A 12,360-nucleotide genomic window follows, 5' to 3' on the forward strand; every position below is an offset into this window, starting at 1 on the left:
GAGCTAGAGAATGGAGCCCCGCCCCCTGAGCCTCAGCTCCCTAGCCCAGCCGACCACAGCCCTGGGCATGCCGGATGCAGCCCCATGGCACTCACCATCTGCTCTGCCGATGCTGGGCCTTCTCCCCGCATCCCTGCATCCAGCACAGGTGGGACCCACAGTGGCCCTGATCAATTATGGAAAACTTAATGGGCGGACAACACAGCAGGGAAGGTCTTTAGGCAGTCCTCCCCAGGGCCCCCAAGGACATTCTCTGACCCTGATCTCCCGGCTGCCCCTCCCTGCCACAATCAGGCGGGTCCCACATGCTTCTCTCTTCCCCCTACAGACAGTGGTGCGGGGCAGCGCGCTGCCAGTGGATGGCTACATCTCGGGGCTGCTCAACGACATCCAGAAGTTGTCGGTCATCAGCTCCAACACCCTGCGCGGCCGCAGTCCCACCAGCCGGCGGCGGGCACAGTCCCTGGGGCTGCTGGGGGATGAGCACTGGGCCACCGACCCAGACATGTACCTCCAGAGTCCCCAGTCTGAGCGCACTGACCCCCACGGCCTCTACCTCAGCTGCAACGGGGGCACACCAGCAGGCCACAAGCAGATGCCGTGGCCCGAGCCACAGAGCCCACGGGTCCTGCCCAATGGGCTGGCTGCAAAGGCACAGTCCCTGGGCCCCACCGAATTTCAGGGTGCCTCACCGCGCTGTCTGCAGCTGGGTGCTTGCCTGCAGAGCTCCCCACCAGGAGCCTCACCCCCCACAACCACTGGTAGGCGTGGAATGAAGGCTGCCAAGCATGGCTCTGAGGAGGCCCGGCCACAGTCCTGCCTGGTGGGCTCAGCCACAGGCAGGCCAGGTGGGGAAGGCAGCCCTAGCCCTAAGACCCAGGAGAGCAGCCTGAAGCGTAGGCTATTCCGAAGCATGTTCCTGTCCACTGCTGCCACGGCCCCTCCAAGCAGCAGCAAGCTAGGCCCTCCACCACAGAACAAGGTGAGTCAGGAGCCTGGTCTGCAGGTGTCCACTGGGGAGTGGGTGTAGGGATGCAGGCCCTGCCTGGCCTTCCCCTTGGAGGACTTGCAAAGAGGCTCCCGGGACTGCTTCCGCCTAAGGCGGCAGAAATGTGCACGGTAACCTCTCCTCTGAGGAGGGTGGCTGGCCGCCTCCTTCCCTCCCTTCCTTTCCTTCTTTTCTCTGTGGCAGTTGTGTTGTTTCCCATTTCTGTCATTATTTGTCCCCGAGTGTGTGGCCATAGGAAAAGCCGGATTTGCCTTGTCCGGGGGCAGCAGGAGGCCGACTTGTGGCATGCGTGACTGCTTCAGATGCGCATTTTTCTTGTGAGAAAGGAAAAGGTGAAGGGAGCTCCCGTGGTGACATTTCTTGGCAGGCAGAGTGGAGCACTTTTCACTTCTTGCAGGCTCTCCAGCATCCTGTCCATAGTGCCAGTAACCTCCTTCCCCATTTGGCAGAGGAGGAGACTGACACAGAGAGGGTGAGACACCCCCAGGCATGATGGAGAATGAGTCAGAGAAGGAAGGTGGGGAGTACTCTGGGGCTGCCTGTCTGGCCCGGGCCCTCTTGGCTCATGACTCTCACGTACGAAGGCTTTACAAGCACTGCAGTCACTTGTTCTTTAGCTCCTTCCTGGGAGGGTGGAAGGCAGGCCTAAGAAACGACTGCCGACAGGGGGATGGATAATAGAGCCTCCCCTCCCTCCTGGGAGGGCCTTAAGACAAGCCTGGGTCCTCCCCTGTCATCAGTGGGGTGAGTGTGGCCTGCACAGGGTGTGGGTTTGGGGATGGCCTGGACGACAACCTTTCTCGGTCACTGCCTGCCGGCTGAGGTACTCAGAGAAAGGTCTTGGCTTTGTGCACTCCAGTCCCCTACTAGGTTAAAGGACAGTGGGTTGGGATCCCCATGGGGTGTGGCTTGATGCACCTGTGAGAGGAACATGAGAATCTGTGAGCTGCAGGGTGTCTGGAAGGCTGTGCCCCTGGGGAGACTCGGCCAGAAAACTAAGGTAAGATCAGGACAGTGCACCCTGCTGGGAAGGTGAGAATCGGAGCCTGACCTCCCTCTGTCTCTCAGGAGTCCTGCTGGGAGGCCTCAGGGATTTGAGAAAGGGGTTGTCAACACTGGGCTGGGCACTCATTTGCATCCTTCTGGGCTCCTGCCAGCTCCCCACAGCATGGGGGAGGCCTGTCCATCCCTGCACAGTGCACTGAGTACTCACCGTGGCCACTGCTGCGGGGTGTGCTGGAATGTCCCCCATGCTTGCGGGAGCAGGTGGTAGTTATCTTGAGCTCGACAACATCATACTTCCAAATCCAGGGCAGTGGTTTCCTTCTGGGTAACTCAGACACACCTTTTGAGAGTGCTACTCTGGAGCCAGACCTCTCAATGGCAAGGCTGAGACCCCCTGAGCTGCTCTGGGCCAGGGCTTCTCAGTGTCTGCACTGCTGACGCTCAGGTTGGGCCATCCTTTGTGGTGCGCTCTCCTTGCACTGTAGCAGCCTCCCTGGCCTCTACTCACTAGAAGCTGGTGGTACCCCCGGTTGGAATAATCAATAATGCCTCCAGATATTGCCGAATGTCACTTGAGCACCCCCATTAAGAACCACTGCCTTAAGCAAATTCAATAACACAGATGGGGAGCATCAGCCTTCCTCCTCCTCCTCCTCCACCACCTACCCCAGGAGCCCCCAGATCAAGCCAGCAGCCCTTGGCAATGGAGCTGACTCTGGACACTCGCAGCAGCTTCCATAACAGCAGTTAGGCCACAGAGGCCATGCAGTGTGCCAGGCATGGCTGCAGGAGGGTCTGAGTATAGGCTCCGGGGCTCCTGGGTATAGACAGAGGCCATGCAGTGTGCCAGGCATGGCTGCAGGAGGGTCTGAGTATAGGCTCCGGGGCTCCTGGGTATAGACAGAGGCCATGCAGTGTGCCAGGCATGGCTGCAGGAGGGTCTGAGTATAGGCTCCGGGGCTCCTGGGTATAGACAGAGGCCATGCAGTGTGCCAGGCATGGCTGCAGGAGGGTCTGAGTATAGGCTCCGGGGCTCCTGGGTATAGACAGAGGCCATGCAGTGTGCCAGGCATGGCTGCAGGAGGGTCTGAGTATAGGCTCCGGGGCTCCTGGGTATAGACAGAGGCCATGCAGTGTGCCAGGCATGGCTGCAGGAGGGTCTGAGTATAGGCTCCGGGGCTCCTGGGTATAGACAGAGGCCATGCAGTGTGCCAGGCATGGCTGCAGGAGGGTCTGAGTATAGGCTCCGGGGCTCCTGGGTATAGACAGAGGCCATGCAGTGTGCCAGGCATGGCTGCAGGAGGGTCTGAGTATAGGCTCCGGGGCTCCTGGGTATAGACAGAGGCCATGCAGTGTGCCAGGCATGGCTGCAGGAGGGTCTGAGTATAGGCTCCGGGGCGCCTGTACCTAGCCCCAGGCAGGGAGGCCTGGAGTCTCTCTAGCTAAAGAGAACAGGAAGACACGGCTTGGGGGCACAGAGGCCAAAGAGGCAAGACAGTTTGTTAGGAGCTTGCAGGGTTTAGACATGTTCCACTTAGAGTCAGAAGGGCAAACATTGGTTAAGCACCCACTGTGTACTCCGATATATGTCAAGGATACATGGCACCAGTGGGATTGCAGCAGGGGAGTCAGCAGACACAGGCGTCCGTGGGTTCCAGTGCCTACAGGACAACCAGACAACCCACAGGGTTATGAGGATTACATGAGATAGAGCATTGAAGGCACTTGTCAAAGTGCTAAGCCCTCAATAAATGGCTTTATTAGTAGTATTTGAGATGGCATCTCCCTCTGTTGCCCAGGCTGGAGTGCAGTGGCGCAGTCTTGGCTCACTGCAACCCCCACCTCCTGGGTTCAAGTGATCCTCCCACCTCAGCCTCCCAAGTAGCTGGCATTACAGGCGTGCTCCACCATACCCAGCTAATTTTTATATTTTTAGTAGAGATGGGGTTTCACCACGTTGGCCAGGCTGGTCTCGAACTCCTGACCTCAAGTGATCCACCTGCCTTGGCCTCCCAAAGTGCTGGGATTACAGGCACCTGAGCCACCATGCCAGGCCGGCTTTATTATTTTTAAAAATATTATGCCATGGCCTCTCCCCTTTAGGATACTTATAGTACAGCCCCCTGAGCCCACAGTGGAGAACCATGGCTCAGGGCGGGAAATGAGGCACTGATGTAAATGTATGCATGACTCTTCTAGTGGCTTTCTTCCCAAGAGGTCTGTCACATGAGTAACTTCAGAATTAATCCAGAGCCCATAACAATTAATTAATTCCATTGTCGTGTCCCCCTTTCCCTTTCTTGTGTGGCTTCACAAGTTTCATCTGATCCTTGCTTGTGATTACATTGATAAAAGCTCCCTCCCTGTGGAACAGGCAGTGAAGCCAATGAAAGGACACTGGGGACCCGACCTTGCCAGGCTGAAGACCGAGCCAGCTCCTGGGACTCCCCAGCCTGTGTCCCAGACTCTGCTGGTGCTGGGCTCCTGGCTGGGCCACCCCTCCGCCAGTCTGCAGACGCAGGCTCCGCCCTGAGCCCTGCCAGCACCCGCAGCAGCAGCAGCACAGGGACCTGGTCCGTGGAGACAGGGAAGGAACCCCCACCTCGGCCTGTCCACGTGGCTCTCGCTCCCAGGCCCACACATCCTCAGAGTAGAGCTGGCCCATGCAGAGGCCCTGGAGGCCAGGAGGGGAATGATCTCATTTTAGAGCCTTTCTTAGGAGCTTCAGGACGAGAGGTCATCAGAGCCACCTCAAGAGGAGCTTTAGGTGGTCCCCAAGCTTCTGCCCCGACCCACACGGATGGGTGCCTGGAGAGCATGTTTTCTGAGTTAAGTCCACACTCAGGCCAGCAGGCAGCCTCCTTAGCACCCCGAGCCTTTCTACAGGTTGACTGTGTGATGCAGTGAGCCCTGCCCCACTTCCCTCCCTGTCCCTGCCTGGTGACGTCTCATGGAACCTCTGTTCCCAGGACCTGGCATCATAGCCTCAGTCATGGCCATGCTCCCTCCACCCCCCTCATAGCCCTCCCAGAGGCTCCCTGAGGCCCTAAGATCATACTGCCCACTCATGCAGAGCTTCTCAAAGTACGTTCCATGAGCCTCCTAGGACGCAGGGACATTGTTCAAATGCAGAGTCTCTGCTCTAGAGCCCCACTGAATCAGGCTGTGAGGCGGGAAGTCCGCAGTTCATCTAGCTCCCCCCATCACTGCGCATGTCCCTGCCTCGTAGCGGAGACTGGGGCTCAGAGAAGATGACTCGCCTAAGGCTCACTGCAGGGCACAGCAGCCCAGGGCCGGGCCCCAGGTCCTGACAGCCCAGTCCAGGGGTCCCACTGCTCCACTACACAGTGGATGGTGACAGTGTCACACTGGATGGTGACAGTCAGGTGCTGGCGACGACATGGGAGAATGTTTACTGTCCAAATGCACTCACTAGGGATGGAGTGAGTCCAGGCAGTCCTGGGAGAATTTCTAGCTTCTTTCCTGTGAAGGTCAAGCACACACTCGGGTGCAGGCAGGTGTGGGGGTGGCAGAAGTCTGTCCCAGCGTGGCTGTCGGCCAGTAGGTGTTCTACCCTAAGCAGGCCAGGGACTTGACTGGAGAGTGGAAGCCCTGAAGCCGTGGGGAGTCGGGGAAGGAAGGGAGTGAGGGTTGCTAAAGACATTGAAAAGACTCTGGTGGGGCCCAAGGCCTAGATTTGGGGTTTGGGGTCCCTGAGCAAGCATCCCAGCCCAAACTTACTGCTTGAGATTTCCTATAAGTTGTTTCAGCTCTGGGATCAGGACCAGGACCCACTGGGCACCTAAGACAATGGCTTACATGATGGGTTTGCAGAAGTTCCTAGAAGGCCTTCTCTGCAGCCCCTGAAGCATCCCTCTCCAGGTGCCCTTTAAAAACACATAATCCCTGGGAGGGGTCATGGTGCACATCACCGCTCCTTGGGGGGAACCCAAAGATGGGCGGGCGCCTTTCCTGCCAGAGAGAGCAGGAGGGCTTGGGCTCAGAAAAGCAAGAAGCCTCACAGGCTTCCAGGGCTGGACCTGAGCAGGGCTCACCGGGCGCCCAGGCTGCCCCTCTGCTCCAGCTTCCCTCCCTCCCCGCCAGAGCCCATGAGGATAGGCCCCTACCTTCTCCTCCCTCCGGGGGCTCCTTAGCCAGGAGTTTCATGCCAAGGAGGAAGTGGAAGGATTCCTTTATGGGGTCTTTAAGACATCTCCTCCTCCCTGGCCTCAAGGCTTGGGTTTGGCTGGACCTACCCTCCTAACTCCAGCTCTTTCTGGCACCAGATTCCCAGCCCAGGGCAGACACCCGAGGACCCCCCAGATGGTGACATACCTCTGTGGTCCTCTGTCAGGGACATAACCTCCCAGCACAGATTCACAGACTACCTGCTGCAGGCAGAAGCAGGGCTATCGGGCCCCAGGTGTGGCTCCCCTGCCTTGGTTCGGGGAGTGGAGACACAGCTGCCCACTGCTCCCCACCCCACTGCCAGGCCTCTTCTGCCCCCATGGGTTCTGGAGTGGAGGAGCCTTGGGAGTGAAGAATGCCTCTGACCCAGATTCTTCAAGCAGCCTCTTAGCACAGAGGCAGATTCTGCCTTACAGCAGCCTCCCTGGGGTCTAGCTGTCCATCGCCAAGGAAGAAATACCCAGCACAGGACCCCGCGGGGAGGTGGCCTTCTCTGTCTTCCCAGGTGCAGTAGGGCGAGTGTAAGCAGCTGTCTTGGGCCTGCCCAGCTTGGCGCCCCGCGGGGGGCTGCTCACACAGGACTGTGGCTGGGCTTCAGCTCCGTCTGAAAATCTTTGCTCAGAGCACCTCCCTAGTTTGATCTGACACCCTGCCTGACCCTGCCAGAGTCCAGAGGTCACGGCGGCCAGTCCCTGCCTCTGGGAAGGTGATTCCAAATGCTCCCACAGCCATGCCCCTTCCTGTTGCTTTGTCCCTGCAGCCCAACTCCTCTTTCCGACGGCCACAGAAAGACAACCCTCCAAGCCTGGTGGCCAAGGCCCAGTCCTTGCCCTCGGACCAGCCGGTGGGGACCTTCAGCCCTCTGACCACTTCGGATACCAGCAGCCCCCAGAAGTCCCTCCGCACAGCCCCGGCCACAGGTCCGCTTCCAGGCCGGTCTTCCCCAGCAGGTTCCCCCCGCACCTGGCACACCCAGATCAGCACCAGCAACCTGTACCTGCCCCAGGACCCCACGGTTGCCAAGGGCACTCTGGCTGGTGAGGACACAGGTGTTGTGACACATGAGCAGTTCAAGGCTGCACTCAGGATGGTGGTGGACCAGGGTGACCCCCGGCTGTTGCTGGACAGCTACGTGAAGATTGGCGAGGGCTCCACCGGCATCGTCTGTTTGGCCCGGGAGAAGCACTCGGGCCGCCAGGTGGCCGTCAAGATGATGGACCTCAGGAAGCAGCAGCGCAGGGAGCTGCTCTTCAACGAGGTGGGAGGACAGGGCAGGACGGGCGGGGGCGTTGGGGATGGGCAGTGAACAGCCAGCCAGGCTGGACATCTGTGAGCAGGGGCAGTGGGTGGCCATGCTTCTGGGCACCGTGCCCGGCACTCAGGCCCCCACCTGCCCCCAGGTGGTGATCATGCGGGACTACCAGCACTTCAACGTGGTGGAGATGTACAAGAGCTACCTAGTGGGCGAGGAGCTGTGGGTGCTCATGGAGTTCCTGCAGGGAGGAGCCCTCACAGACATCGTCTCCCAAGTCAGGTGGGCAGCTGGGAGGGCTGGATCCTGAGTGCGGGCTGCCCTCACCATGGCCCTGCCAGGGCAATGTGTTCTTCTGCCTGTGGCCCAGAAGACTTGGGATGCCTGTTGAATCATCCTGGGCTCTCCTGCCTGCTGGGGTAACTGGCATCCAGGGGTCTTGGGAATAGAGAAGAGAAGGGTGGCTTCTATCCAAGGCTCAGGCCCGTTTTCACCAGGGCTATGGCCTGACTGTGCTGCCAAACAGATTGCCTGGGAGCCATGGGGCCTAGCACCAGGGACTCCTACTCTGCTCAGCCACCCCACAACCTGCCAAAGCTAACGCTCTCTTCCTTCGGGCGGCCCCACCTCCCTATCCAGGCTGAATGAAGAGCAGATCGCCACTGTGTGTGAGGCTGTGCTGCAGGCCCTGGCTTACCTGCATGCCCAGGGTGTCATCCACCGGGACATCAAGAGTGACTCCATCCTGCTGACCCTGGATGGCAGGGTAGGTTCCATACTGTCCCCGGCATAGCCACGCTCCCACTTCCTCCCGGTCCACCACTCACTCCGCTTTCAACCCTAGGTGAAGCTCTCGGACTTCGGATTCTGTGCTCAGATCAGCAAAGACGTCCCTAAGAGGAAGTCCCTGGTGGGAACCCCCTACTGGATGGCTCCTGAAGTGATCTCCAGGTCTTTGTATGCCACTGAGGTAACCGTTCCCTCCACCCCGCAGACCTCCCAAAAGCCCTTCTGCTGTGGCCCCTCCGGTGACCTCACCAAAAGCAGCCCAGGTTTTCAGAGTCCCACCTAGTCAACACTCTTCCCCCTTTCCATGGGGCTGCTCCCGCCCATGGCCGGGCTGCCAGGAACGAGTCCTGCAAATGTTTCCTCAGCTCAAGGGCAGAATGGGGTAGGGCCAGGCCTCCCATGGATGATGGCCTTTCTCTGAGTGACTGACAGCTGTGTCCCTATAGGCAGTGGTCACTCATGCAGGCAGTAACTGGCCACGGGGCAGGTGGCCGGGGGAGGAAGGAGACACACTCACCAAGGAGAGCTGGGGCCAGCTGTCCCCCCTCCACCACTGCCGCCACCAGAACACGGCTAGCAACGGGCCAGGCCAGGCTCTGGCCATGGGGTCAGGGACATTTTCCTCCTGCAGGTGGATATCTGGTCTCTGGGCATCATGGTGATTGAGATGGTGGATGGGGAGCCACCCTACTTCAGTGACTCCCCAGTGCAAGCCATGAAGAGGCTCCGGGACAGCCCCCCGCCCAAGCTGAAAAACTCTCACAAGGTCAGTTGGCACACAAGGGTGCGACCTCGCAGACCCCATTCCTCCTGAGGCAAGAGGACCAGAGCCTAGGCTCCTAGCATCTCCCTCCCACAGAAGCTACACGGTCTGGGCTCCTGGAAAAGGCTCCTCTTTCTCCACACAAAACCTGCACCTGGGTGTGGAGCCGCATCTATGCACAAGTTAGCATGTGCGCTCCAACAGGTCGCCTCCCACGGCTGTGGCAGGAGGGTTGCTACTCGGCAGGCACTGGTCAGAAGCCCAGGGGTGCCCATGAGCAGGGAAAGCCAGAACACCAGCAATCCCTGCTGTCCCGGAAGGAATCCGGAGAAGCTTCACTGAGCACAAACCTTTCTACCCCAAGTGTCGGGAGATCCATACCATGATTCGATGTCCCTGTCCATCACAGCGAGTTGGCTCATGCTCCATTGTTGCACACCCCGACACAGCTGAGCCACAGCATTCCCCTTAAAGCCAGTATATGTGCATTGACGTGTATACATGTAACCCTTTTTGCCAAATCCGCCCCAACCCCGCAGGCCTTACTGTGGACGCCCCCTGCTGGCAGGTCAGCACGAGGCTGCTAAGTGGCATCGCCATCTGGTGGCCAAAGCTAGAAATGTCTCAGGGGCTGAAGCCTCGCCTCTAAATAGCAAAAAAAGAGTTCTGTGGCCCCAACACAAAGCTGGATGAGAGGACCAACAGGAAACATCTTCCAGGACAACTGCTCCTTGGAGCCTGCACCGCTAACTCCAAAATTAGCATATAAAGATCTCTAGTTGGCTAATTGCTCAGAGGATGTAGCCTTCTGCCCAAGACTGAGCCTCATGCCAAGATACTGGCTCAAAATGAACCAAGATAAGCCCTTGCCTTAGACTCTAAGGCCTAGAGCAACAAAGAAATCTTCCTTTTCAGGTCTCACTTTATTTTCTATTTTTCAGAGCACTTCCTCATCCTTGACCTGTTTGTTTTTGTTGTTTTTGTTTTTTGTTTTTGTTTTTGAGATGGAGTCTCTGTTGCTCAGGCTGGAATGCAGTGGTGTGATCTCGGCTCACTGCAACCTCCGCCTCCTGGGTTCAAGCAATTCTCCTGCTTCAGCCTCCTGAGTAGCTGGGAATACAGGCATATGCCACCACGCCCGGCTAATTTTTGCATTTTTAGTAGAGATGGGGTTTTGCCACGTTGGTCAGGCTGGTCTACAAACTCCTGACCTTGTGATCTGCCCAACTTGGCCTCCCAAAGTGCTGGGATTACAGTCAATGAGCCACTGCACCCAACGACCTGTTTTTAAAATCTTCTCAAAAGCCCTATGTGGCAGAGAGGGCAAGCATACTTTATCACTAGCCCATTTTACAGATGAGAAAACTGAGGCCTAGAGAAAAGTGTGACTTGCCTGAGATCAGGGATAGAGCCAGGCCTGGATCACTGATGCCAATTCTCTGCCCCTTCCACAGAGCTATAGCATCTGAATACTGAGAGCCTTGGGGGGTGGGGAGGGGCAAGGGGACAGGAAGTGAAAAAACCAGCGAATTCAAGATTTTCAAACAATGACAGGGCCAGGCAATCAGGTCACCCCAAAGTGACTGCAAATTGTGGCTTAATCTCACTGCCCTGTCTCTACAGGTCTCCCCAGTACTGCGAGACTTCCTGGAGCGGATGCTGGTGCGGGACCCCCAAGAGAGAGCCACAGCCCAGGAGCTCCTAGACCACCCCTTCCTGCTGCAGACAGGGCTACCCGAGTGCCTGGTGCCCCTGATCCAGCTCTACCGCAAGCAGACCTCCACCTGCTGAGCCCACCCTGAGTACACCTGCCACCTGTGCCCACAGGCAGGGCACACGGGGCAGTCAGCCTGCCGGCAGGGCTTGCCTGCCTCCTCCTCTCAGTATTCTCTCCAAAGATTGAAATGTGAAGCCCCAGCCCCACCCTCTGCCCCTCAGCCCACTGGGCCAGGCCGGACCTGCCCCCTCAGTGTCTCTCCCTCCTGAGTCCCCAGATGGAGACCCCTTCTACAGGATGACCCCTTGATATTTGCACAGGGATATTTCTAAGAAACGCAGAGACCAGCGTTCCTGGCCTCTGCAGCCAACACAGTAGAAAAGGCTACTGTGGTTTTTTAAAGGTAGTTGTCCACTAGCGTCCTAGGCCACTGCAGAGGGCAGGCTGCTGGTCTCCACAGATACTTGCTGTTCTCAGCTCCAGCTTCAAACCTCGGGTCTCGAGAGGGCCACGGGCCACGGGCCACGGGGTGATTTTTATGACCTGAATCCCTCTTCCTCCCTCACATCTGATGTCCTGAAGGTGCAGTCCCAGCTGTACGGCCCCTCCCCGCCGGAACTGTGAATGGCCTGCTCCAGGCCATGGCTGTGGGCAGGGAGTGAGGGGACAATTTCTGAGTGAAAAAGAAAGAATGGGGTCGGTGGTGAAGGTGCTCTCGCTTTACAGAATGGAGAGAACATCGTGTGTGCGTGTGTGTGTGTGTGTGTGTGTGTGTGTGTGTGTGTGTAAGGGGAGGAAAGCCACCTTGACAGCCCAGGTCCCTTCAGGTCACCCACAGCCAGCTTCAGGAAGGCTGCCCCATCCTCTCTCCCACTAAGTTCTGGCCTAAAGGGACCTGCTTTCTTGGCCTGGCTTCCACCTCTCCAGTCCTGTGTCTCCCTGGCCAGTGGAGTGGTCCATGCTAAGTCTAACACATCCTGGGGGCTCAGGAGGCTTCTGAGCGTCTCCTGTACTGTGCAGCGTGAGGGCCAGAGACAGGAATGTAAGGAATGGTAACTGTGTTACCTTTCAAGTTTATCCCAATAACCAGGTCATCAGGGACCCATTGTTCTCTTCAGAACCCTATCTGGGAGAGAAGGCGAACCACCTCCGGGTTTCCATCACGTCAAGGTCACAGGCACCCATTTGTGCAAACCATCTGCCCCGGCTGCCTCCACAGACGGCTGTCTCCTTGTCCTCCTCGGCCCCGCCCCACTTCAGGGCTGCTGTGAGATGGAATTCCAGGAAAGAACTTCAGGTGTCTGGACCCTTTCTATTTAGATAATATTTTTAGATTCTTCTGCTCCCTAGTGACCTACATGGGGGCAAAGAAATTGCAAGGACTTTTTTTTAAGGGTCAGAGTTTTCAAAACAAAAGCATCTTCCCTAGAAATTTTTGTGAATTGTTTGCACTTGTGCCTGTTTTAAATTAAATTGAGTGTTCAAAGCCATTGGGCTTCCTGTGCCTCTGGGAGCGGAGACCGGCGGTCTTGGAGGGGGGGCCGCCTGTGGTGGGTGAATCTCGTGGAGCCTCCCCTCCTCCCCACATGAGCTCTCCAGCAGCCACGCCACAGAACACCCAACTTCCCTGGTGACCT

General features: G+C 57.8%; 1 protein-coding gene across 3 annotated transcripts in view; it reads left to right on the forward strand.

Annotated features, from left to right (window-relative positions):
- The window catches only part of PAK6 (p21 (RAC1) activated kinase 6), a 39,749-nt gene extending 27,536 nt beyond the window's left edge, over positions 1 to 12,213 (forward strand). For all 3 annotated transcript variants that reach the window (XM_005559161.4, XM_005559162.4, XM_015452642.3), the window contains exons 5-11: positions 329 to 982; positions 6,963 to 7,460; positions 7,603 to 7,736; positions 8,094 to 8,220; positions 8,299 to 8,424; positions 8,875 to 9,009; positions 10,630 to 12,213. In XM_005559161.4, coding sequence (XP_005559218.2) covers positions 329 to 982; positions 6,963 to 7,460; positions 7,603 to 7,736; positions 8,094 to 8,220; positions 8,299 to 8,424; positions 8,875 to 9,009; positions 10,630 to 10,797 — 1,842 coding nt within the window. In that variant the 3' untranslated portion in view covers positions 10,798 to 12,213. The remainder of the gene's footprint in view (positions 1 to 328; positions 983 to 6,962; positions 7,461 to 7,602; positions 7,737 to 8,093; positions 8,221 to 8,298; positions 8,425 to 8,874; positions 9,010 to 10,629) is intronic.
- The last annotated feature ends 147 nt before the right edge of the window (positions 12,214 to 12,360 follow it).

This window comes from Macaca fascicularis, chromosome 7 (assembly GCF_037993035.2).
Source record: "Macaca fascicularis isolate 582-1 chromosome 7, T2T-MFA8v1.1".
Classification (NCBI taxonomy): domain Eukaryota; kingdom Metazoa; phylum Chordata; class Mammalia; order Primates; family Cercopithecidae; genus Macaca; species Macaca fascicularis.